Genomic DNA, 27,087 nt, shown 5'->3' with positions numbered 1-27,087 from the left:
TGTAAAATTCATATTGAAACGCAAATAATTTCATAAGCGCAAGCCGCTACCATTAACGAAAAAATCGTTCACCTTGAGCGTGTTATCATTTTCATAAAACGTTATCCAAAGCAATTCTTTCATTACACGTTAACGTAAGTAAATCATTTAACGCAAGTTGCGTCATATTAAACTAACATTTTTAGTTCAATTCAATACAAGGGAGTTTTTCATATATCATTTTCACCCTCTCCGAGAGAGAGAGAGAGAGAGAGAGAGAGAGAGAGAGAGAGAGAGAGAGAGAGAGAGAGAGAGAGAGAGAGCGTACCAGAACCCATTATTCACGAAGCCAAGAGTACTACGTTCATTACTTATAGCATGCAGAACTAACATTATTTTAGACTCTTGTGTCTTTCATTTACACAGCGTGATACGTACACGCCTGTGTCCATTGCAGTTTGCAAGCATTAATTTATATCATTTACCGAGTACTTCAGCGAGGGACTGAGCATTTCTAAAATTTACCATTACCTGTCATTGCCCGAGTGGTCTTTTCCATTTTTATCACAAAAGACTTGCATATACCGCAAGCACAATTCGCACAGTGTGCCACGCAAATTCATTACTTCCAGACAAGGAAGCCTACCAGTCTAGGACTGGCCACCACCAGTGCACGCCAGGTCTTACCATTTTACAGTGCCACTAATTCGTGACACTGTCCATCGACTGGCTGCTGAAGTACTCCCACCTTTTACTTTCTCTCCTTCACCATTACACTCTGCCCCGAACAGAGTACCATTCCTCTTCAGTATATTTAAGTATACTGCATGTAGTGTCCGGGACACACCAGCACGATACTAGAGCTGACCAAGGAACGCCTCCTCAAAGTGCCATTGCACCTGTATCAGACATACAGGCTGCCCTTCACCTGCGTGTCCGTCCGTACGGAACGCCCATTTCATTAGTGTATCCGCTATTACGGAACACTCCAAGGAACGCCTTCATAAGTGCCGCACACCTGTATTGGACCTACAGGTAGCCCATTCCAGCGTCTCCCAAGTTGGGAACGCCCTTAAGTGTGACATACGCCGCATACTTCATTTGATTTTTCGCCTCATCAGAAGGTGCCATTTCAGAAGTGCCACCAACTTACGGGACACTTCCCAAGTGCCACAGAGCACCCAGTCTTTTAAGACTTTTCATTACCATCATTGCAGAACCCATTTCCAAGTGAATGCCGCTTTCCACAGTAGGCACTCCCATTCCATTCAGTACCCTTCCTGGCCATTATTTTCATTTTCATCAGAGCCTCTACTGCAGCCTAAGGGAAATGTCTTCCCCTGCTTCCCGCGACTTCTTTCCATAGAGCTAGAGAAAGCTCGGAGCCCTCATAACTCTGGGCAAGGAGGCCGGTTACACTGGACCAGCACTTGACCAGTGGATAAAGGCGCAGCAGGATGCCGCGCGCCTGCAAGAAAAGGAAGAAAGAGAAGCAGAAAGGAAGGCACGTGAAGAAGAGAGAAAGCATGAGCTAGCTCTCAGAGATGACGCAATCTCTCAGCAAGTTTCCAAGCCCCAGACCATGAGCTGGACTCCCGGTAAGAGGTGGTTGCGGAGGTTCTGCACCACTTGTTGTGTCCGTGGGCATGCTGTGGATTCCTACCAGTGCCCAAGTCGATCTCTACCTTGGGATGAGAGCTTCCAGGGTGAACTTCTCCAAGGCTACCATGTAGCCCTGCCTGATGAACAGTCTCCTACGGCCTATCAGTGGGTACAAGTCGTGGCCGACACCGAAGCCCAGGTCTCCCTCATTGCAAGAAAGGCATTGCCTAGGGGTGCCAAAATCCAGACGGATGAAGAAATTCAGTTTGAATGGATTGACGGTCACCTCTATTCTGTCCCTTCGGTCCTTCTGAATGTGGAAATGCCCCTTTTGGACCAGGAGACCAGGGAAACCACATTGTGCCGCCTGGGTGTAGTTGACCAATTTCATGATGTTTATCAGGTGATATTGGGCCGAGATCTACTTAAGCCGTATCTCCCCTGGACGCAGCTCCCACTACCAGATGCACTGGATCCCTGCAGCATGCCTTATAATCAAACCTCAGTTTTTTAGGATTCAGAGGCTAGTGCCTCCGATGTCCCAGACATCCCTTTTATTTGTGAACCTGGCCCTGACCCAGTGCCAGAGCCCAAAGTTCCTGCCGCATCCTCTCAGCCTCTTACCATTTTACAGCCTACCTCCTCCACTTTGGAAGAGGTAAGCCCACCAGTTAATCCCGGACTTGCTTCCGAGGGTGATTCAACGGAGGTTTCCTTAACCTCCCCACGTCAAATCACTGCCAGAGAGGACTCTTCAACTGTGCCAGAGCACACTGCCAGCCTTGGTGACTCCACAGATTCGCAACCTGTGGGGCCATCTCGGCCTTACCGTCCAGTGCCACGGAAGAGGTTCTGGAACAAGTTCTGCCGAGACTGTGGCCGCAAGGGTCACATGTCTGCCAACTACGGAGGGTGCGCAAATCACAATATTCCTGCCATCGCAATGGCAGTTACAAATCCTTCCTCACTAGGACCCCCAGCTAAGGGCCCTATAACAGTCGCACCCCTCCAAAGCCATTATCCGCCAAGCCCCGTCAGAGCCTACGACGACTCTGGCGCTCAAATCTCCCTGATACGGGAAGATCGAATCCCCCGAGGGGCTACCGTCGATAGACAGCAACTTATCACAATTGAAGGTATCAACCATATCAAGCTGATCCTTCCGACCATACAATTGAGAGTCACCCGACCTCACTTCTCCAAGGTTTGTACCCTTGCAGTTGCAAGCTACATTCCAGGAGGTTACGACCTCCTCCTAGGGCAAGACATGAAGTCTCCCACTCGTTTCAAAAAGCCTAGGGGTCCTAACCCCTCAACAAATCACTCCAAAGCAAGGAGTCATCGAAATTCTACTTCCTCCAGGAAGTACATCCACCAACAGTCTCCCCCGTTACCGAGGAGGGAGATTGATCATTCACAGTTCCGTTGCAAAACCTGCAACGTACTAGGGCACACAAATTGGCCTAGGTGCCCTAGCCGACTACCAGCAGCGGAGGCACTGTCCATTTTCCACAACAAGGCTTAGCCTTCAACAAGAGACAGGAGCCTCTGTCTCCCAATTCCAAGGGCACGCTGAGAGGTATTGCACCTCCGGTACCCGCCACAGGTCCAGTCGACCTCAACACTCTGCCAGTGCCACTTGGCAGCACTGAGCAGTGCCAAGCTCCGACCAGCCTGGACGTAGAGCCTCCACCGAACTTGACCTCTGCGCCTGGCCCCGAGCTAGTGCCGGCGCCTAACCTTATCAAGGATCCTCCTACAGGAGATCCTCCAACAGGCATGGAGCTTACCGCAGCCCATGGCCAATCCCATGTCCATGAGTCTTCTTCACCCTTACCACTGTCGCCCGAGGCTGAACCTCCGGCAGACCTCACATTCATACCTCCTCTGGAAAACCAGGAACTGCCCAACCAGGAGTCAGCCTGGAGTTTTCCCCTTACGACGGTTGTCGCAGCAGCCGAAGTGAGGGCCCCCCCTGCAGTAGGTTCCACCTCTACGACGGTTGCTGCAGATACCGAAGTAGGGTGTTCTCCTGAAATCCCTCAGGCTACCACTGCCTCTGCTCCTGACGGTGTTTCTGGCCTTACCCCAGAGTCGGTGCCTCCGTCTACTCCTAGGACTGGTATAGCCAGGTCCTGGAGGAATAAGAAGAAGAAGAAGGAGGGACGTAACAAATCATTAACAAACTAACCCAAGAGCCACATGCTCTCCTTGACACCTGTGCCCGAGGTACAGTGTCACATTCATTTGCAGAGTGATCCTGGCACCTACCCAGAGAAGGTAGCCAGCCTGATCTCTGCCAGTAAAACTAACCCTCTAACCCCTAGCAATTGTGATACTAACAATCATGTAAATGTCATAATAACCTCATTGCATTTCCATCCTGGTCAACTAACCACTCATCATCCTCACGCATCATTACCTCACATCATGTATTTTAACAATTCCGTCGCTGAACTGCTGCTGTGCGTACCACACTCTGGAATGATTGCGTCTCCAATTAACTGTAAGGGGTAGGTTAGGCTAATGATTTAGTACCAGGGCATTAGGTTAGTAGCAAGTAGAATTTTCAAGTAACCTTATCTAGGGGTAGAGTAGACTGTCGTCACAGACAACCTGTAGTTATTACTTAGGCTAGACTACATTACTACATTAAGTTAGTACACTTAGCATCTCCGCCTATAAGTTAGGTAGGCCACTGTAGTTAGCTGTATCGCTGCTCTAAAAACTTCAAGTTAGAGTAGGAGAACTGGGTAGTCGAGACGATCAACACTTATTTCAGCCAAGACCTTCACGCCGAAGGGAGTGAATGCCTTCTTAACAGGGGGAACTGTGGACGTTTATAGATCGCTTCGTCTACCAGTAATTAATTAATTAGTTTGATTTGGAAAACGGCAGCCATTTCCTCCAAATATCAGCTGATTTTTAGTAAACGCGAAAGCACCAAAACCCGCCAGCCAGAGGTAGGGAGTACCTAAGTTGGGGGAATATAGTCTTTTGTCAGCTTTAGGGACATATCTCGAAGGGAAGGATGTAGGCAAACTGGTACTTCTTAGACCTATACCTTAAGCTCTTTTTCCTGTGAACCCTCTGCTGGCTGTATGTTCTGTTTCCAGGATTTGCCCTGCTCGTGGGGGGGTTAAGCATACTCCCAACACCCATGGAAAACACCTGGATTTAGCCCCAGTCGTCTCCAGACGTTGACCTCGGACGGATGTCCTGACCACCTGCCTATTCCATTTAGGCCTATCCATGGTGGTAGTGTGGCGCGCCAATAGACCCAGTAATAAGACAAAGACCAGGCCACATTTTCTACAAGGTCCACACTGAACATTGCTCCAGGTACGTCTTGTGAAACAGCATATTGCCAGTCCCTTACATCCTATTATCTATTTGATCCCCATTTTCACAATTCAATTTCAAAACCAAAAAGAACTCATCCCTTTGTTCCCTCTCACTGCCTCATGGCCGCATGTTTCCCTTGTGTGATCGTCCCAGACAAATTGCATACCTCAGTGAAGCGTTAAAAAGTTCCTTTTCCCCAGTGTTAGAGAACAAAAACATCATTTTTTTAATTTGGGCAAGAAATCCTTTTTCTTTTATCTTGTTTATCTGGGATTCTTTTCCAGATTCCCTGAGTCACGTGTCACGTCTATCTGCCCGCAAGTGTTGCATTACCGAAGATTATGAAACCAGCCTTCACGAATCACATTTTAGCCAGCTATCCATTTGTGAGAGATATAGGGGTCCCAACGTGTGGATGCTGCATTTACTTTTCTCCAGGCCAGTAAGGGCCTTTTGTAAATAAATAGCTGTAAAGTAACTAGCTGAGTTTCTGGCGACCTGTTCCTCTAGATTAAATATTCATTATAAATCAGTTTTACGATAAGTTCAATTAATTTCATCTTGTCCTCCCTCAATTATTTCTGTTTACGTATCGAGCCTCTCTCAAGGCCGGGCTCATACGTAAAAAATATATATATATATATGTATGTGTGTGTGTGTGTGTGTGTATGTAATGGAAGGACTTAAGGGTGCTATTTATGGCTTAATATTTAAGAGTATAGAAAATCCCGTATTTATGTGATAAATATTTACACACACACACACACACACACACACACATATATATATATATATATATATATATATATATATATATATATATATATATATATATATATATATATATATATGTGTGTGTGTGTGTGTGTGTGTGTGTGTGTGTGTGTGTGTAATGGAAGGACTTAAAAGGGAAGAACAATGTTGGATTCTGCAGAGAAGAGGAAATGTTAGTTGAATGATTTTTTCCGCACAGTTACATGATCTGTTTCAAAGTGAAAGGAAAGGCAGTTATACAGCAAGCTTGGACACGAAAAAGCTGAGTGGATCGACATGGTCAATACTGGGGGAATGTTGAGAGATGATGATAAATGAGAATGCCTGTTTTGAAGGGGAGGTATTGAGAGCGATTAACCTTTCCATGACGGAAGGAAAGCTTGTGGCAGAACAGACAGGAAAGCTGCTGGTTCGGTATAAAAGTGGTGGTGTTACAAGAGTGTGTTGTCTTCATTAATATTTGATACATATCTTTATTGATGGATTGGTGTAAGAAGTAAGAAAAACGACAATAGATCTGAATGCAAAGTTATGAGATAAGAAAATGAGTGGTAAATGGAGTGTGGCGTGACTGATGTTTTCAGATGTTAAAGTAACGATTGAGGGTGAAAAAGAGTAACTGCAGCAGTTAGTGAAATAGTTAACAGGTGTTTGCAGGAAGAGAAAGCCGCTAGTCAATCAGAAGAAGATTATGGTAATGGCTTTTGATATAACAGATAAAGGTAGGGTGAGAGAATAGAGGAGTGAGAAAACGGGAAGCAAAAGATATAGCTAGATATGGGTATAAGACTGAGAAGGAACTTGGTATGTTGATGAAAGCCAAGGTGGTAATGTATGAAGGTATTGTTGAGCCATCTCTCATTTATAAAGTTGAAGTTTGATGATGAATGTAACCAAAAGGGAAAATATTTAAACTGTTAAGATGAACTGTTAGCATAGCATGTGTGACGTAAGAAGAACTGAAAGGGCGAGAAATGAAACAGTGGGCAGAAGTAGTTAAAATGTTAGTTAGGTGAAAGATTGAGTCATTGTTTTGAGATTGTTTGGTCACGTGAAAAGAATGAAGCTCAGTAGGTAGATGATAAGGTTATCTAGCTGGGAATTGATCAGAAGGAGGAGCAGAGGAAGGCTTAGAGAGTATTGGAGAGACGGTGGGCAAGAGGTATTAAAAAGAAGGGCCTCAGCGTCCTCCTAGGAAGTACGAGCGCCTGGGAAAGGCTCTGGTGAAGGCTAAACAAAAGAGAATTCAGGAGTCACGAGTATGTCGACAAAGATGAAGTTTAGCCGCACAGTTCTTGGATTCGATCACCCTTAAAACTTAGCGTAAAAAGATTGCAATTATTAATATTGGTTCTCAACGACTAAATGCTATCAGAAATCGCCTCATTCCTTACGTTAAACAGTAGAAGACAACATGATGCTCACAAAACGTAGCGTAAAATGTAAGAAACTGAAAGCAGTTCCACTGACTTCGTTCAATCTATCACCTGCGATGTTTAATAGCAAGGAAATAACCCCTTTTGCAGTGTCGTGTTCATTGAGGCGTTTATGAATGTACTATGTGCTTCGTTGCCGTCGGCCAGAGAATTCCGAATAGATTAACTAGTATAGGTATACGGCAAGTAGTGTTTACAGACATGCGAAGGCTTATATAAGGCAAATGCTGTGTGAGCCTTTAGCGCCCACTACAGTGTTACTGAAAGCTCTGAATACGCTTCAGGTAATTTTAGGAAAACGTAGAACTACGATTCTCATTACGAAGGGTTTTTTGAAACTTTCTCGATTCGTTTCCATTTAGATTACCATAATGAACTCATCAGTTAAAACATTTGGATTTGAAATATTTACGTACAGTGAAAATCCGTGCGATTAATGTTCATTCCTTAGTAATCAGTAACGTGCTATATTTTTTGTTACTTCTTATCACGTGAGAATCCTACGTAGAGCACCGTTACTCAAACAATTACAACGATTTCGCTGTGACAAAGCATTTTTTTCGTCTTTTGCTACTCGCTGACTTGACCATAATTCACGACTTTTCTTTAGGTTTGTATCGATTCTGCGAACTGACGAAGGTTAGCTTAATTCTCTGCAAAAGTATGTGTGATCTTCTATGCATGCGCAAATCCACGCCACGCTTAGTGTGGCGCTATATAGATCTTATTAAGATTACTTTTACTCCTCTTCATCTTTTTTTCTCCAAACTCTGACTTCAGAAAACTAAGACAGCTTCGAAGACACAGCTTCGAAATTGTCAACACAATATGACCATAGCGGGAAAAGGAAAGTTTTAAAGCAGTACATCCCAAACCTTTAGCAAAAGAAAAAAAGAAAAAAACCTGCTCTCCAGTACAGCAAGCACCACGGATTTAATAAAAGTTTTTTTTTATACCTCTCAATTAAGGCTTTAGATTTCTGCAACACATGAACGATAAGATTTCCTCCTGTCCTGTAGTTTAGTTCGCTTTATTATTTCAAAGATGAGCTACAAATCTGCCAAAACAAACTATTGCTGTTGTAGATTTTTCCTAAACTTAAATAATCGTCATAAGAGGGATTGGGGAGTTGTCAGAATAGCTTCAGCAATACTTAAATTTTCTAATAGTAGTATATTTCGATTTTATAAGTGTTTGTGAAAACTAATGCAGGCAATTGTTTTGCATCATTATTATGCAATCAGCATGACAACCTTTTCCTAGGCTGTAATGCACCATTTTCATGAAAAGCAAAGGAAAACAGAGTTGTCTCACTCAAGCTTTTTAAGAAATGAGTAACAAATGCCAAGTAAGTCCAGGAAAGGTTTTAGTAGAAGTCTCTATTACCACGCGGTGGACAAACTACGTTCTCGCGAAAACCATGCCTTGATCAACACCAGTGAATCCAATTCATTCTTCTGGGCTTCAAAATTATTTCTCTGTTGTGACTCCAGTCGATTTCACGTTGATCAGGACGTCGGCAAACTAATTCACTTCCGCGGCGCAATTTTCTACCACCCAGTATCAGGTTTCGCTTCTGTTCAAGTTTTTTATTCGTTTATCGTTCATAGTGCTGTATTTATCTGCATCCACTTTCCCACCGCAAACTTGAGCTGCTACATAAAATTGTTAGCGAATGCCAGCTTTGACAATTGTAATCAGTGTATCTGACTACAGATTTGGATATTGCCATACCCTTTTGTGAAGGCAGACTATCGCATGTCATGGCAGTTCGCGAGTTATTTTCGTACGGCAAAAGAATATTCGTTTGCAGTAAATATCTATAAAGATTCTCATTTATTCGTTCGGTTTTCCATAAAAATGTACCAGTGGAGCGTGACGCAATCATATTGATTTGTCCACTGACATTCGCTGGTCATTATTCTCCTGTAGTACGGAGCAAAGTATATTCTATATACTTTGGTACGGAGTGCGCTATATACCACGTAGTTTCACTTACGTAAGTGAGTGTCTGCTCGCATTGAGTTATATTCTTTTGAAAGCTTCTTGCGATTCCTATTAATTAGAGAAATCGCGGCGCTACAGAAACTGATATAGTAGGATGTCAGGGTATGCTTATAGATGACCCCACTTGTTCAATAAAAGTATTACATAAATAAATGTTAGTTTGGAATACACAGTGTATCATGCTGACAACAAAGTACACTTTTTTCGTAGGTATAACATTAAACGCTGGTGCTACATTAAGCGTATATAGCTTATCTACTAATACATGATTCATTATAAAAAAAATCGACGAATAGACTGACCCCATGATAGTCTCAATTGGCGTGAAAAAAAGCAGTAAATGCATTAACCTTTCCGAGGCCTCAGAACCCTGTTATAGACGTATCGACTGACCGGGAAAACGTGTGCTAAGGGAACGTTAATTAGAGGTGTTTGAGGAATAAATCTTCGTTTAGTGAATAAGCTACTATATGTCTCGTTTAGTCAATAAGCTACTATATATCATAGGAGTATTGAGGGTCCTCACCACAAAACTATTTTATTATTCAGGTTGGAATCTTTATGAACTTAGATTTGGTATCAATGCACTCTAAAAGGGGGTTAGGAAGCGATAAAAAGTGCCAACGTGTTCATTTGAGCTTGACGATAATAAGCTTTATTCAGTTGTCCTGGTAAGACACGCCGAAAAATCCAACATGGTCCCATTATAATTATTTATAATATTTCATCTTTAATCAGGCACTAACGTTTAAAGTAAGACAGCCTATGATAATCAGACACTATGATTCGTCATTCACTTCGTACAGTATGGGAAGAAATAAGTCTAGCCTTGTTTTAGTGTACATTCTATGTGCCTAAAGTTATGCCAGTATTACTTCGTGTATCGCAAGGCTCAGTGCATCAGCGTCCCAGGCAGTTCTGTCAGTGTTCTCGTTCTTTCTTTCTTTCTTCAAATCTTGAGCAGCTGACAAACCGTATGGTGAGAGTTAACAGACCATAAGCCCGAGAGGGATCCAGAATAAATCAGTCTGCTAAGAGAGACAAGTTATATGAAAAGTTAGGTATATCTTAAATTAACCAGACCACTGAGCTGATTAACAGCTCTCCTAGGGGCTGGCCTGAAGGATTAGGTTTTTATTTACGTGGCTAGCAACCAATTGGTTACTTAGCAACGGGACCTACAGCCTATCGTGGGATCCGAACCACATTGTATCGGAAAATAAATTTATAAACACCATAAATAAATTCCTCTGGTTCCGCATTGGCGGCAGCAGGGAGTGAACTCGGCGTACCAGATTGACAGGCGAGTACGCAACCCACAAGTTATATGAAAAGGTGATACGTAATTGGATAGGGAAAAGAATATAAAACCGATACTCTAGAATTCAAGAGAAGCCAGCTGACAGCAAGGATAAATTTGCCTACTCGCTTAAACATTTGCAGGTCAGAAAATTCACAACTGCACTAGGCAAACCATTCCTCATTATAGTTTTACCCAAAATAAAACTCCAAATAAACTGAGTGATATTAAACCTGATGCTAGAAAACGACACAATGAAGGCAGCAGCAGCAGTAGCAGCTGCCTACTATGGGTTTCACAGACAGTGCAAGCTCGTTTTTGGGCAACGAACACTCGTATCAGTGCGAGATTTTGCTAAAGTGTATTACACCCAGTGCCGTAATTCATAAGAGTATCGTAAATCACTAATTGTAAAGAATAAAGACACTTGTCCCTGTACCAAGAGGCAAAAACTCGATTAGCCAGAAATGGATACGAACACATCAGTATAAAAAAAGCTCCGCCTACCCTCTCCCTCCACCCCCACCTCCACCCCCCGCCGGCCTTACTTCCTTCACCTCTTCTTTCTCTCCCTCACCCTGCCTTCCCTCCTCTCTCTCTCTCTCTATCTCTCTCTCTCTCTCTCTCTCTCTCTGCAAGTTCCTTCAGTTTAAACTTATTTTGTATGATTTGTTTCTATATATTTATCTATCTATCTATCTAATAATTTACATTGTTATATTTATCTAATGATCCACTAGGTTGTTACCTGCCAGTTGACTGATTTTTTATGCATTAATCCGCTTATCTCTCTCTCTCTCTCTGAAAGTTATTTCAGTTTAGACATATTTTGTACCATTTTTTTCTATCTATTTATCTATCTATCTATTTATCTATAGTAATTTACATTGTTTGTATCTATTTAACGATTTACCCGGTTGTTATCTGCCAGTTTACTAATTTATCTTTGCGTTGATCCCCTCATCTCTCTCTCTCTCTCTGTGGTAGTGGTAATGTAAATGGTTATTAAAGTGAGAGATATGTGAATGTATGGTAGAACGATAGACACTATGATTGATGGTAAAGCGACTGTTGTATATACTTGTGTTTGATTACCCTCTTCGCAATCCTCATTTGGACTCAGGGCATCAGCCATATACTTGTATTACGAAAGTGAAGAAGAGATGGCCACCTCGGAATATATATATATATATATATATATATATATATATATATATATATATATATATATATATATAATATATATATTAAGGTTTTTTGCCACGAAGGAAAAAATGAAAAAGCGAGACAGCCGAGTACTTTCGGCCCTGTTTGAAGGGTCCGAACAGGACCGAAAGTACTCGGCTATCTCGCTTTTTCATTTTTTCCTTCGTGGCAAAAACCTTTATTTATACATAGCATCACGTTTTATATACTTCGTGATCAAGTTATTATATATATATATATATATATATATATATATATATAGATAGATAGATAGATAGATAGATAGATAGATAGATAGATAGATAGATAGATAGATAGATAGATAGATAGATATATGATAAACATTCATGAATTAAAAATATGTGCATCGGTATAATCAAGGCTTTAACTCTAATGAATGTCCGGTAGAAAGGTTCAGTTTTTATTTGTTACACATAGAGTAAACTACATGGTGACCAAAAGTCCAGCTACCTGTCCTAACCAATCTGAAAGCAATTGGCGGCTCTCTCTTTGCTAAAAAAAAGTTGAAAAGTTGTGTGACAAACGCATTTCTGCAACCATGCCGACATATATGTTCCGAGGTGGCCATCTCTTCTTCACCTTCTATATACAACAGTATGGCTGATGCCCTGAGTCCAAATGAGGATTGCCAAGAAGGTAACCAAACGCAAGTATAGATACAACAATGTAAATTATTATTAGATAGATAGATAGATAGATAGACAGAAAAAATGGTACAAAATATGTTTAAACTGAAGTAACTTTCAGAGAGAGAGAGAGAGAGCGAGAGAGAGAGAGAGAGAGAGAGAGATATGAGCGGATTAATGCATAAATAAATCAGTCAGCTGGCATGTAACAACCGAGTGGATCATTAGATATATATGTAGCAATGTAAATTATTAGATAGATAAATAGATAGATAAAAAAATCACACAAAAAAGATGAAACTGAAGCAACTTGGAGAGAAGGAAGGGGATGGCAGATGAGGGAAGAAAGGAAAGTGAGGGAAGAAAGACGGGGATGGGTGGAGGCGGTGGAGGGAGAGGGTAGGCGGAGCTTTTCTATACTGTTGTGTTCGTATCCATTTTTGGCTAATCCAGTTTTTGCCTCTTGGTACAGAGATAAGTGTCTTTATTGTTTACAATTAGTGATTGATGATACTCTTATAAATTACGGCACTGGGTTTAATACACTTTTGCAAAATCTCGCACTGATACGAGTGTTCGTTACAGAGTTATTGCCCAAAAACGTGTTTGCACTCTCTGTGAAACCCATGTAGTGTGTACATTTAGATGAAGTACGGTGGTGCCATATTGACTGTAAAACATGGAGGAATAAGACGTCTACAGGTCTGATTAATCTAGCGTACAAACTTAGCTAAAATTGTACTTAGGAATATATGGATCATGAAATTCTAGGAAAGCTCATTTGAAACGGAGTTCCCATTAACTACGAGTCTGCAGATTAGTTATGGGGTAAGTCAACCTTCATCAGTCATCCGTGGCTTCCCACTCTGGTGCTAGTCATGTTTGTTTCTGAGTTCCACAGCTCTAGGAAGTTTAATTACCTGACCTTGTCTAAAAGTGAAGACCAAATTCATGATCCTTGATCAATAACGTCTGCAAGAAAGTTCGTGAAGCCACCTTTTTCTCCCGTCATTCATGCTAATGGATCTATAATCCCCATCTCTCCCCCACCCCGCCCTTTCCCCATGATAAAGAGGGCCATTTTTGGCAGCCATGTCCAGTTACATTTTTCTGCCAGCAATTCCAATGTTCTCGATCATCAAAACTTGTTACTGACCTAGTCCTACGCCTCCTCTTACATTCTCAGCTTGCACAGTTGTTCTGGTATTTGTAGTCGGACTGACTCTCTTGTACTTCCCCAGCTCACTCCCTTAATAGCTAATTGAAACCGGTTTAGCATTTCCATCATGAGAAATTCTCCGTAGGGGGCTAGTGCCGTCAGTGGACCTCATGCGGTGCACTGTAGGCATTTACTTAAGGTTCTTTGCAGCGTGCCTTCGACCCCTAGCTGCAACCACTTTCGTTCCTTTTACTATACCTCCTTTCATATTCTCTTTCTTCATCTTACTTTCCACCCTCTCCTAACACTTGATTCATAGTGCAATTGCGATATTTTCCTCCTGTTACACCTTTCAAACCTTTTACTGTCAATTTCCATTTCAGCGCTGAATGACCTCGTAGGCCCCAGTGCTTGGCCTTTGGCCTAAATTCTATATTCAACTCAACTCAATCATGAGAAATGATCCCTCTTCATATTATTGGCGAAACCTCTAAGTGCCTCAGTATTTTTTGTGTACTCAAGTGCCACTTTCTAAGCATCTTTATTTTACCATTACTTTCGTATATACAGCATGACTTCCAAAAGGCAACATACTCTGCGGAATCCTTATTTCCTATTTTCGTTGCAGGGCTTCATGACAATTTTGGTCATCACTCCCGATATCCCCTAGAGCCTAAACATTAAGAAAAAATCTGGCATAAAGTTACATTATCCAACCTCCTTTTGTATTACATTACTTTTGTTAGTAAACCATTTTCTAGCTTTTATGGCGCAATTGTATGTGGGGCATTGATGAAAGTATGGCATCTGTTCCCTTTCCAGTTGCGAGTGTTTTATCCAAATGTTTGCTTTCCCACCAACCGTTGCTACTTACTTTCCATGACCTTTCACTTCTCGTTGTCAAACATTTGCTAATGGACGTTTTCTGCCTCCACATTTGTTCTTTATTTGCCCAGCAACCTTCCTCTGGTAGTTGCAACACGCCTAGTTCCCCGCTGTCTTCTCTGTAAAGGCACTACTGTGGCGACTCATTTACAGAACGAGCGAAGTCAGCCGTCCTCCTGATGCTCTCCACCTTCCCGCTTACTCATTAATATTTCGTCATCAACACTATGGAGGAGTGATATTGTAGTTGCCTTTAACAACGTTCTCAAGTGCCGCTTGTAAGAGAGAGAGAGAGGAGAGAGAGAGAGAGAGAGAGAGAAGGTGAGTGTGGCTGGTTATTTGGTTGTTGTCTCGTTTGGTTGTTTGTATTCGTGTGAATGGATAGTTAGCAAGTGGTTTGCTTGTTGGGCGATCATCTCGGTTGTTTGCTGGCACGGTTGCCGGGTCAGTCAGTCAGTCTGTGATGAGCAGTCATGGAGGAGAATGGTTTTGGCAGAATTTATTGATGATCAGTTGTTATTTGGTATTTTTTTTATTGATATTGAGATTGTATAGCTGTTGTGCGTGTGTCTGTCTGGTTGTTGTTGAGCTGAAGAGTGTTTTACTTGATTTTGTGTTTTGATATTAGTGAGTTGTTTGTTGGAGACAGTGTCGGTGTTTGTGAGTTGTGTTGGTTTTGAGTTGTTGGTATTTGTTTACGTAGTGATTTTTTTTTTTTTTTTTTTTTTTTTTTAAGTTCTTGTATGGTTTTGGTGCTTGTCTGTCTTTGTGTATTGAAATTCAGCGGTTTTTGTATCTCGACGACGGTATCCAGCGGACGGCACAGCGTCTCTCCCTGAGTGTTTTGTGTGCTCTGTATCTCGTTAAACCAATTGTCCTGCGTGTATTAGTAACGTAAAGGGGAAAGTGTGGCTGTGGGAAAATTTGTCAGTCGGAACGATTAGTGTAAATGTTGGAGATCTTGTTGCTTGCTTTTGTCTTTTTGCTTGTGATCCTGCCACAACACCAAAATGCAGCCCACCAACCGACCCACCATCTGTAAACCACCCGTCTGCTATACATACCTATGTAATATGCATGTCAGTTCATTCAGTGTCCGTAACTCTCCGAAGATGCCCACCAGAGCGTGCATTGAAACGTAAGAGGAAATAAAGATAAGAAAAAAATATTTTACATGTCCAGAAAAGGATTACTTTAAGCTGAATGACATTGTAGCTGCAATTAAATTCAATAAAACAAACTTAAATGAAGGTTTTCTATCAATATATTATTATTATTATTATTATTTTTTTTTTTTTTTTTGCTCTATCATATTCCTCCAATTCGACTGGGTGGTATTTATAGTGTGGGGTTCCGGGTTGCATCCTGCCTCCTTACGAGTCCATCACTTTTCTTACTATGTGTCCCGTTTCTAGGATCACACACTTCTGCATGAGTCCTGGAGCTACTTCAGCCTCTAGTTTTTCTAGATTCCTTTTCAGGGATCTTGGGATCGTGCCTAGTGCTCCTATGATTATGGGTACGATTTCCACTGGCATCATGGTATTGCGACATCAATGAGTGATACTTTCTTCTTGACTTTGCCAATCAACGTCACGTCTGGTCTGTTTGCACGTATCACCCTATCCGTTCTGATACCATAGTCCCAGAGGATCTTTGCGTGATCGTTTTCTATCACTCCCTCAGGTTGGTGCTCGTACCACTTATTACTGCAAGGTGGCTGATGTTTCTTGCACAGGCTCCAGTGGAGGGCTTTTGCCACTGAATCATGCCTCTTTTTGTACTGGTTCTGTGCAAGTGCCGGGCATTCACTTGCTATGTGGTTTATGGTTTCATTTTTCGTATTGCACTTCCTACATATGGGAGAGATGTTATTTCCGTCTATCGTTCTTTGAACATATCTGGTTCTTAGGGCCTGATCTTGTGCCGCTGTTATCATTCCTTCAGTTTCCTTCTTTAGCTCTCCCCACTGTAGCCATTGCCAATTGTCATCGCTGGCTAGTTCTTTTGTCTTTCTCATGTATTGTCCGTGCATTGGTTTGTTGTGCTAGTCCTCTGTTCTGTCTGTCTTTCTCCTGTCTCTGTATATTTCTGGGTCTTCGTCTACTTTTATTAGTCCTTCTTCCCATGCACTCTTTAGCCACTCGTCTTCACTGGTTTTCAGATATTGCCCAAGTGCTCTGTTCTCGATGTTGGACGCAGTCCTCTATACTTAGTAGTCCTCTCCCTCCTTCCTTTCGTGTATGTATAGTCTGTCCGTATTTGCTCTTGGGTGTAGTGCTTTGTGTAGTGTCATATGTTTCCTGGTTTTCTGATCTATGCTGCGGAGTTCTGCCTTCGTCCATTCCACTATTCCTGCGCTGTATCTGATTACTGGCACTGCCCATGTGTTTATGGTTTTTATCATATTTCCGCGTGAGTTTTGACTTGAGTATCGCCTTGAGTCTCTGCATATATTCTTTCCTGATCGTGTCCTTCATCTCTTGGTGTTTTATATCCCCTCCTTCCATTATTCCCAGGTATTTGTATCCTGCCTCATCTATGTGTTTGATGTTGTCTCCATCTGGTAGCTTTATCCCTTCAGTTCTCGTTACTTTGCCTTTTTGTATGTTGACTAAGGCGCATTTTTCTATTCCAAACTCCATCCTGATGTCCCCAGATACAATCCTTACAATCTGGATTAGGGTATCTATTTCCTTGATGCTCTTACCATACAGCTTGATGTCGTCCATGAACATCAGATGGTTGATTCTGTTGCTCTTTTCTTGAGTTGGTACCCGGCATCCATCTTCTGTAGTCTTTTGTCGTGGGAATCATGGCTACTACGAAGAGTAGTGGGGACAGTGAGTCGCCCTGGAAGATCCCTCCTCTGATATTAACCTCTGCTAGTCTTATTCCAGAGCTTGTAAGTATTGCATTCCAGTTGCGCATTGTATTTTTTGAGGAAGCTGATGGTGTCTTCCTCTGCCCCATATATTTTCAGGCATTCTATTAGCCATGTGTGTGGTATCATGTCGAAGGCTTTCTTATAGTCTATCCATGCCATGCTTAGGTTGGTTTTCCTTCTCCTACTGTTCTTCATTACCATTTTGTCTATCAGGAGCTGGTCTTTTGTGCCCCTACACTTCCTTCTGCAGCCTTTCTGTTGGTGGGGGATTGGTGTTTGTCTCCTCTAGTAGTTGTATAGCCTTTTCACTGATGATACCTGTTAGTAACTTCCACATTATTGGTAGGGAGGTGATAGGCCTGTAGTTACTGGCTATATTTCCCTTACTCTTGTCTTTTTGTACTAAGGATGTTCTTCCTGTGGTCATCCATTTGGGTGCTTGGTGATTTGAGATACAATGCTGAAGTTGTTCTGCTATTCGTGGGTGTAGGGTATTATATTATTATTATTATTATTATTATTATTATTATTATTATTATTATTATTATTATTATTATTTAGAAATAATGCAGATCATCGTAAGTTTGAATTAGCTTCTCCAAATCTCTCACACTGAAGCATCGATTCTGCCCTTGATAAAAGTATATATAGAATTTTACGAGTTACAGTTTGATTAATTTTCTCCACGCTGCCATAATTGCAACAAGATTAATATCACCATGAATTAAGTAATGAAGTCGAGGGTTGCTGTATGACGCTTACAAACGTTGACATTAGTTGACGTTAGATGATCGACTTATTTCGTTCGTGCTCAGCTCTTCTTTCACGTATCGTTTGATATGCTTTGTGAAAAAGATTGAGGAGAATATTTTTTGTCACCATTCAAGAAAAATAGCTATCCTCAAGACCTCTCGTAATGCAGTTTTCTGAAGCAACTGAGGAATACAGGGCCAAGAGAACGACCCACTGAATCTTGTCTGTCGTAGTAAAAAGACAGCCGCACATTTTCATATAAATAAGGTGCTCCAATCTCTCTTGCAGACCAACAGAATTTGACATTCATTGGTGGGTACCCATTCAAGTTCTTACCAAATTTGGGGTTAGTCTAGAGAAGAGCTATGTTCAGCCCTCGGCAAAAACATTGTGTATGGGCTTATCTGAATGCAAAAGTGGGCGAAGCTTCGTGTCTGAACGATCTCAGAAGGAATCTGTCACGACCAGGTTGCTGGCTTGTGACTTAAGTCTGTCATACACAGATCGTTCAATGTATGGGTTTGTCTGCTGATATAAAGCTATCGCGCACGTCTGTCTTGAGAGAATGCCAAGTCTTTGTTCAGACTGAAATCGGTGCGGAGATCGTTCATACTGTCTCAATAGTGTGTGTGTGGGTCGATAACGACAATCGTTCAATGTATGGGGGCCTTAAGACTTGCAATAATTCCTTCTTATCTAGAAAAGGAGCCCATAAAAACGCAAAAACAATAAGAAAAGTAAAGTAACTTAAATATTTCTGCTCACATACACACTCACACACACACACACACACACACACACACACACACACACATATATATATATATATATATATATAATATATATATATATATATATATTGTTTCACTTTCAATGTGGCCAAATTATATATATATATATATATATATATATATATATATATATATATATATATATATATGCAGGTTCGCCACAAGGAGGGGAAAATGAATGCAAAAGAAAATTTTTCACAAGAAAAGGACGAAAATAAATTAAAAATCAAAATAGCAGTTAGAAAAGTAACAGCCAAACAATCTTACAAGTCCATTCTTACTACAAACAAGCTAAGTCTCCAACACTTCAAAATCTAATAACAAGATTGATAGTTAAAATCAGAATTCTGGACTACATATTCGTAGAGCGCTGAGAAACATTGATGAAATTTTTTTGTAATTCCTATATATATATTATTATTATACTATATATATATATATATATATATATATATATATATTATATATATGTATATATTATAATTAATATATATATAATAATACCTATACATTTGGTCTGTGAATTATAGAATAATCAATACACAATTACGTGTGGAACAGAAATTCACATCGAGATCGGACCCTGGCCTTTTAATTAAAGGCAAGTTCGCTACCAACTGAAGTACACAAAAAATAAAAGATGTTTGAACAGGAACAGACGTGCCACTGTACTTTAAGTTTTTACCTGGGCAGGCTAACTGCCGAGCGTACGTATGAAGAAGTTTCAACCTCATAGAAATAAACCAAAAGATAGTAAACAAAGCTCCTGTAAGCATTGGTACTTGGCATCATAGCCAACATTTCAGTATTCATTTATTCCTTCAAACATTGCACTAATGATAATTGTATTAGGACACATCCTGAGCGTTTCCGGGTAAATCAATCAACTGCTGCATTTCTCAGATAGACAAAAAAAAAACAACTTACATCAAGATCAGCTCAACGAATATAATGTATATTCATGTACACACACACACACACACACACACATATATATGTATATATATATATATGTATATATATATATATATATATATATATATACATATACATATATATACATGTTAGAAAATGATAACCGCTAAATACTTTAATACGATAATGCATATAGGTTTAGTCAGCTGTCGTGAAATATAATTAGTTCGAAATATATATAAAGGCATTCCTACCCAGACTATTCCTCTTACACACTGAGGTATTTTGATCTGTTTCTTCTCTCAACCGATCGAAACTAACCTTTGACTCGGCCCTCGCTCTTCTCCGAGGCTCGTTTTACCTGGATGGGGACCTCTTGTCCCATTTTCAATAGACACTACTTTAGACACTACTCTGGCAAGCTGAGGTCTAGTGTTATCCTCTGAGGCATAAAGTTAAATCAGGTCACCTCTCACCTGAACACAGAGGAATTGCTCTATACTACGGCTGTCTCCTTCTCTTAATTGTCAAGTATTGGAGGTCAATCCCTACTTTCTGTTTGCTCTCTCTCTTATAACTTTTCTCTCTCTCTCTCTCTCTCTCTCTCTCTCTCTCTCTACAGGAAACGGTTTTCACATATCCGTCAGCCGTTAAGAGTGGGAGAGGCCGTTGTCATGGTTGCCTCATAGATGCTTGCATTGCATACAAAGATGTGACTTGTGGCCTAATATTATCTAGGATTTTATTTTTACACCAACCACTGGTTCGCTGGTATGGTGGCTAGCGTCGTGGAACATTCTTTGGAAGCTTGAATTTCAAGTCAATGGCCCCTGTGTGCTTGTTCCATGTAAATAGGTTTCATCTACTGTAATATATAATAAATAATAATAATAATAATAATAATAAAATAATAGCACTTTATGATTTTTTTTAGGTTTATTGCACGCTGTCTACCAACAACACAGACAACAATGGCTGGACCACAGCGATGACTCTGGGCAGTGGCCTGCAGAGTGGTGGCTCACCAGTTTCTACAGGTGGAGGGATTCCAGGTCCTCCGGGCAGCAACAGATTCTTCATAGGTATGAGTACTGCAGTCACTGACACTGTAGGGAGCTTTTCAGAAAGGATGCTCGAAAATATTGAAATTCTCTGACAGAAATTGAGACTCATTATTTTATCACCAACCGTCATTTTTTTTATGTAACTAATCAGCATTTGTAATGCTTCAGGAATTCAGCATCTCTCTGCCTTGACTTGGAATGATACGGCCCAGAGACCTTTGGTATTCAAGGTAGGATTTACGTATTATTATTATTATTATTATTAAGGAAGTAGATCCTCCTGTAAATATATGAGTAAAATTTATAATGAGATCTCAATTTTCCATGTAATTATAATTATAATTCCTCTCTCTTCTGCCTTATTATTATTATTATAATATAATACTCGCAGCTGTTACCGTCCTTCAGGACATGTTATCGAATACACATTCACTTCTAAATGTCAGACACCGCCGGCCGACGGCAGGCACATACATGTTGCAACACGTTGTTCTGGAAAGATTTTCATCATGAAGCCTCCTTTATCGGCCCTTGATAAAACTTAACCTGTAGTTAAACTTTAATATGGTGTTAAATGAGTTTGTAGCCATTTATATTAACTCATGATACTACCAAATTTGAATGTAGTACCATCTTTGACCCTTTGGACCTTAATTCGCAAAAGGGGGCCTACGCTCCCCCCATCCTGCTATCCATGGGCGCTCGCACATAGGGCCAAGAGGGGGCACTTGCCCCCCTGAAATCCTGGAAAAAACTTATGCATATTACATTTGACTACTTTCATTTCCTTCCAGTTTACAATATATTCTTTCGGTTGAAGTAAATTAAAGGTATATTGTGTGATATTTGTTTACAGTGTATAACTGTGTTGTTCTTTCTATAAATATTTTAATTCAGTTGAACAGCATATGGAACTATTGAAAAAAAGGCCAGTGTAACGTTGTATTTTTCTTTATAGCATCTTCCGTCACTTGAATTATTGGCATCACAATTACACTGCATATGATATATATATATAGTATTATATATATTAGATATAATTATATATTATAAGTATATAATAATAGTATTATGATAGATTTTAAAAAATTTGCCCTCCCCCTCTTGAAAAATATGCTGCGGGCACCCATGCTACTATAAAAGGTTGGGGTAGGTAGGCTACAGTCCTCTTCGACCCTGGTCGGTAAGTTCTGGAAGGGCGTAGACCTCCTACCCCCTAATATTTGTGGGAAACCCTCGCGCCCCTTTCCCAGTGGGAGGTTGCCGCCTTACTGCTGAGGGCGCCTAATGGCCCCCATATTGTGGGGAGCCTGTTTGTACCTATAGAAACACTTCTACATAGATGTCAACTTCCGAAATTGAGAAAGAATGATGGGGTATGAAAAAAAAAGAGTGGTTATGACCCCCTTAGAAAGGGCTCTTAAATTTTGGGATTTTTACTAAAATCTTCCTTGGGGGGAGGGGGGGGGGAGTCTATGGTAAGAAATAAGTAACCCTAGCTTTCATAGTCTGGGCGTGCAAGGCGAACAAACAATCAAACAGACATGAGAGACAGACAAGCAGGCAGAAATTGGCTTGTATATAAAAAGATTATTATTATTATTATTATTATTATTATTATTATTATTATTATTATTATTATTATTATTATTATTCAGAAGATGATGCCTATTCATATGGAGAAGTCCACAGGGGCCTTTGACTAGAAATGTAAGCATCCAAAGACTACAGTGTTCATTTGAAAGAAGTAACAGAAGGTAAAGGAAAATACAGAAAGAAGAGATCAATTATTAATATTGGACAATGATATTTGGCCAATGTTTATATTTCGCAGAGAGAAATACATCAGCAGCGTGTGAAAAGCAGTTTTCATTCACTGTACAGCAGAGAGATTGAGTATATCTTAGTTTTACCAGACCGCTGAGTTGATTAACAGCGCTCCTAGGGCTGGCCCGAAGGATTAGATTTCTTTACGTGTCTAGGAACCAATTGGTTACTTAGCAACGGGACCTACAGCCTATTGTGGGATTTGAACCACATTATATTGAGAAATTTATTTCTAATCACCAAAAATAATTCCTCTTCCACACTGGTGGCTGCGGGAAGCGAACTCGGGCTATCAGATTGATAGTCGAGTACACAACCCACTCGTCCAGTGAGGAACTAGCAGAAAAGGTAATGAAACATGGGAGTAATACTTTCGAAAGGAATACGTGAAGTACATCTCTGGAATCCATCTGTCGGAAAACCTCTACTGAATTCTATGGGTTTATCACCCGGATTTCATTACCTTCTCTGTTGCATAAGGAATAAAAACGGCTGGGCACAGGCTGCTACTGTATTTCTCTCTACCAAAGTATGAATTTTAGCCAGTTATGTACAGCTTCTTTTTCTTCCTAGCTTAAACCCATTTGTATATGGGGTCGCCATTGCGAATGAGTCGTCTCCATCGATTTCTGTCCTGTGCCTCGTTCTCATTTATACCTTTCAATTCCATATCTTCCCCTACACAATCACGCCATCTCTTTCTTGGTCTTCCCTTCTTCCTTCTACCCTGCACTTCCATTTCCATCGTATGTCTTCCAACATGACGTTCCTCCCTTCGTAACAGGTGTCCATACCATCGAAGCCTTCCTTCCTGTATTTTCTTCGATATTTCAGCCAGTTATGTACAGCATTATGCTCAATATAAAATTGACTTGAATGATACAACCATCCTACCTAAAAAGACAAAATTATGATTATTATTATTTGCTGGAAGAACACCTTCATTAATACAGGTTTTATTGAAAATAATGACTATTTCAGCCGCGTTTATTTTGAATAGAAGTTCTCTATACTTCTTATTACTGACTTTTCTTCTGTACTCAAGTTGGCTATTAAAACGCCAAATGGGTTATTGAATTAAAAAACGTGGTATTTGTCAAATTGAATATATTATTCAAAATGCAGTACAAATTGGATCTTAATCCTAATTGACTAAAAGATACTAAAGGGCTAATTCTGGATTCCAAATGCTCCTCTCTCTCTCTCTCTCTCTCTCTCTCTCTCTCTCTCTCTCTCTCTCTCTCTCTCTTCTTGCAACGTTTCGTCCTTAAACTCAGAACATCGTCTGGTTGGTGTTGTTATTATTGTTATTATTTACTTTATCAACTTTATCATTCCCTTTCACGCAGTACATAGATTATTCATGAGTTATCATACACCTTTCGTCATTAATATTTACGAACAGAAATGATACTCTAGCGTGTTGTTGACCTTAACCAACATGAAAATACACAATACTAAAGTTCTAAACGCAGGATGTTGATTTTGGTCCTATTCCAGTGGGACATAATCATCACAAAAGGCGAAGTTAAAGCTGATCACATTAAAATATTTAAAGTGAAGAGATACCATTGAGGCAGTACTTGTACTTAAGTACATTATTAAGTACTTGGAGTAGGACCTAGGTACTAAGCCAATCTTCTCTAAGTGTACTTGTAAACTTCCAGAAGTTCTAGCACATGCACTTGAACCCATCCCTGGATTGCCTATTCCCTCTCATGTATCATCAGAAATGCACTTTGTGTTCAGCCAAAATGTAAGCACTTCTTATGCCGTTGTACTCAACCCAAAACCCTATGCTGAGTTACACAATCAAAAAGAAAATCATACATATTGTCACACAAGATGTTAAAACGGAATTTAACACTGCATATTCAAAATGTTTCATTTAGTGTCTGATACAATCAACTTTACAACACTAGTACCTCAATTTCTGTAGGCAAGAAACTTAACACCAAACTTCAATCACCAGACAGGAAACATTATACGCAGACCAGGAGTTCCACAAGGTTCCTCCCTGGGCTCTATACTGTATTTGCTGATGATATACTTCACCAATTCGCAATGAAACAATCATATCTCAGTTTGCTGATCATATAAACCGATATAAAAAAACAACTTGGCTACTACAAACTTAAGTACATTTGTCAGTTCAATAACAATCCAAGTATTGATTTACACCAATCAATTGTGGGCATTCTTGACTTTACTCCCACCATAACTCTTCTTAGCTGGTTTTACGAGAATTTCATGCTGTCACCCATATTTATTTACATCCCTTCATCTAAATTAGGATTCGTTTCTCACTCCGTCAAGCATGTCCCAATAGCGCCATTCACACGACCATTGTAACTTTCTCCTTTTGTTGTGAACAGGTCACACTGTGATAGAATGAACCGTTTATGGCTGCTGGTTTTAACGAAAATTTAAAACTGTCTTGCTACTAGAAGAAAATAATCGACTAGATCTATATTCTTCTGAATAGTGTTGATGTGATGATTGCAGGATAAATCTTGAGTATTATACGTTCTGTGGAAAACATAATTGTTGATGGACAAAGAGAGGGAAATGGCGAATCAGCCATAAAATTTGATGAACCTTTTTTAAAAGAGGGTCTTTTTGCGACATATCAGTATTATTATGAGATAGTGACACTCGAGATTATTTTATTTTAAATATTGTTGTTGACTGCTTCAAACACCGTTGAGAAATATCCTATTTTGCCATTATCTTTCATTCACAAAAGGAACTGTTTTCTGAGAGTTTTTAGGAAATAGCCTTTTTCTTTCTTTTAGTTTGCTTCTTGTGGATGTATCCAGGTTGAATACTGCAACCACTTCTAATAATGTTAATAGTGTAATCCTGATGATCTCAAGACGTAATAAGTAACCTTTGTTTCTTATACTTTATCAGAGTTCCCTGTTAAGCTGTGCAAATTATACGAAAATGAAATTCTGCAAAGCCATCTACTTCTCAAGAGAAGTAGCAGAGCTTGACTTTATTGAAGATGAATCCATCCGAGTCGTAATTTTCTTCTCTGGCTTATTTTTTCAAACAGTTTGTTCTGCAGACGGCATCCAGCAAGTCTTTCACTGTTTACTATGATGGTGTCGTCATTGATATGAATACTAACACATACACCCTGCGTAACCTGGGTAGCTACCACGGAACTCCGGGTAAGTAGGGTATACCTTATCTTTGGAAGACAGGCAAATAGTACTAATGAGGACCATTTGATTTACAAACAGAATATATATGTTATCAAAAGCGTGCAAATCCTGCATCTAAATTAGCTTTCGTGGTAGAACATATAAGCCCATTTCTCGCGATTTCAGGTGACGCCTTTCGATCCAGCTTGGGCAAGGATTTCCCGTCGAGCCCCGGTTCTGTGTGGTGGAATGCTAACATTGGGGAGCAGAAAGCAAGTCTCAATCTGAAAGTTTGGTTCTTGTAGCATAAGTAAAAGAAGTATTGTTAATCCTTAAAGCCTGGGAAATGATAATTAATTGCAAAACTGCTCTGAAAAAGAAGCCAATACTAAAATGCTAAACCTCAGCACTCACTGTCAGAAGCGCCAGTATGACTGAAAAATGTCCTGTGTTCGGAGGAGCTGACTTGAATACACAAAACTAGCAGGCATCAGGGTCATGGACTCTTCATAGCAAATTTTTCATATATGCTAGGGTTATAGCAGAGAAATCACTTATTTCGATTTTTTTGACTTGACGTAAATTCTTCCAGGTTCATGTCCTGATAGATGACTGATTACCATTACCAATTAGGTAAGGCAAGGGTCTCAAACAGAAACTAGTAGAGACTTAAAGCCAAACACTGTACTTTATGTTTGACAGAGATACACCCCAACAACAAATATTTGTTTGCTATTTCACACTTTTTAATCAAAGAAGAACCATAGAGCATATCTTTCTGTTGGTTAATTTATTAGCCTTTTGACTGGTTGAAATATGTATTAATAAGAGATATTTTCAACAATTACTTTTCCATCCTGATGTTACCATCACTAATGTAAGTACGTGTAACACCTCCAGATGTATTAAAAACCTTATTTTTCATGGGGAATTATCAATTCTTGCTGAGATATATCAATAGCAAATTTATTAGAATTTCACGAAATCCGAGGAACACTGGTAGGCAGTGGTGGTGTGGATGTTACATTTAGTCTAGTCTTTCTTGCCCACAAACTATATTATTCAGCTTGAATTTATGACAAGTATTACCATTAAAGCTCAAGTCTAAAGTATAAGAGGTACTGTGTCTTAATGAAATTTCAGCTTATTTGCTTGGATATTTATTGTTAAGGTAATCACATGCTGCCCAATTGCAAGATCCCCTACTGGCATATGGCCAGCTTAATCTATACAAACATGGAGGTAATGACTGAATGTCTCTTTATGATCTTCATATCTGAATAGTAAGATTTAATCTTCTGTACATACCTGCTGTGTCTCTAAGTTATTGCTCATATCCTGGATACAAAGGATGATTAATC

At 40.1% G+C, this 27,087-nt stretch overlaps 1 protein-coding gene across 1 annotated transcript in view; it reads left to right on the top strand.

Moving 5' to 3' along the window:
- Nucleotides 1–26,043, top strand: part of LOC135195428 (uncharacterized) — a 71,004-nt gene extending 44,961 nt beyond the window's left edge. The window contains exons 5-8 of the mRNA XM_064221674.1: nt 20,621–20,768; nt 20,919–20,980; nt 25,636–25,753; nt 25,913–26,043. Of these exons, the coding sequence (XP_064077744.1) occupies nt 20,621–20,768; nt 20,919–20,980; nt 25,636–25,753; nt 25,913–26,031 (447 nt within the window). The 3' untranslated portion in view covers nt 26,032–26,043. The remainder of the gene's footprint in view (nt 1–20,620; nt 20,769–20,918; nt 20,981–25,635; nt 25,754–25,912) is intronic.
- Nucleotides 26,044–27,087: the final 1,044 nt, after the last annotated feature.

This window comes from Macrobrachium nipponense, chromosome 16, assembly GCF_015104395.2.
Source record: "Macrobrachium nipponense isolate FS-2020 chromosome 16, ASM1510439v2, whole genome shotgun sequence".
Classification (NCBI taxonomy): domain Eukaryota; kingdom Metazoa; phylum Arthropoda; class Malacostraca; order Decapoda; family Palaemonidae; genus Macrobrachium; species Macrobrachium nipponense.
Note: the sequence above shows the minus strand (reverse complement) of the source record. Positions and strands in the feature narration are given on the sequence as shown.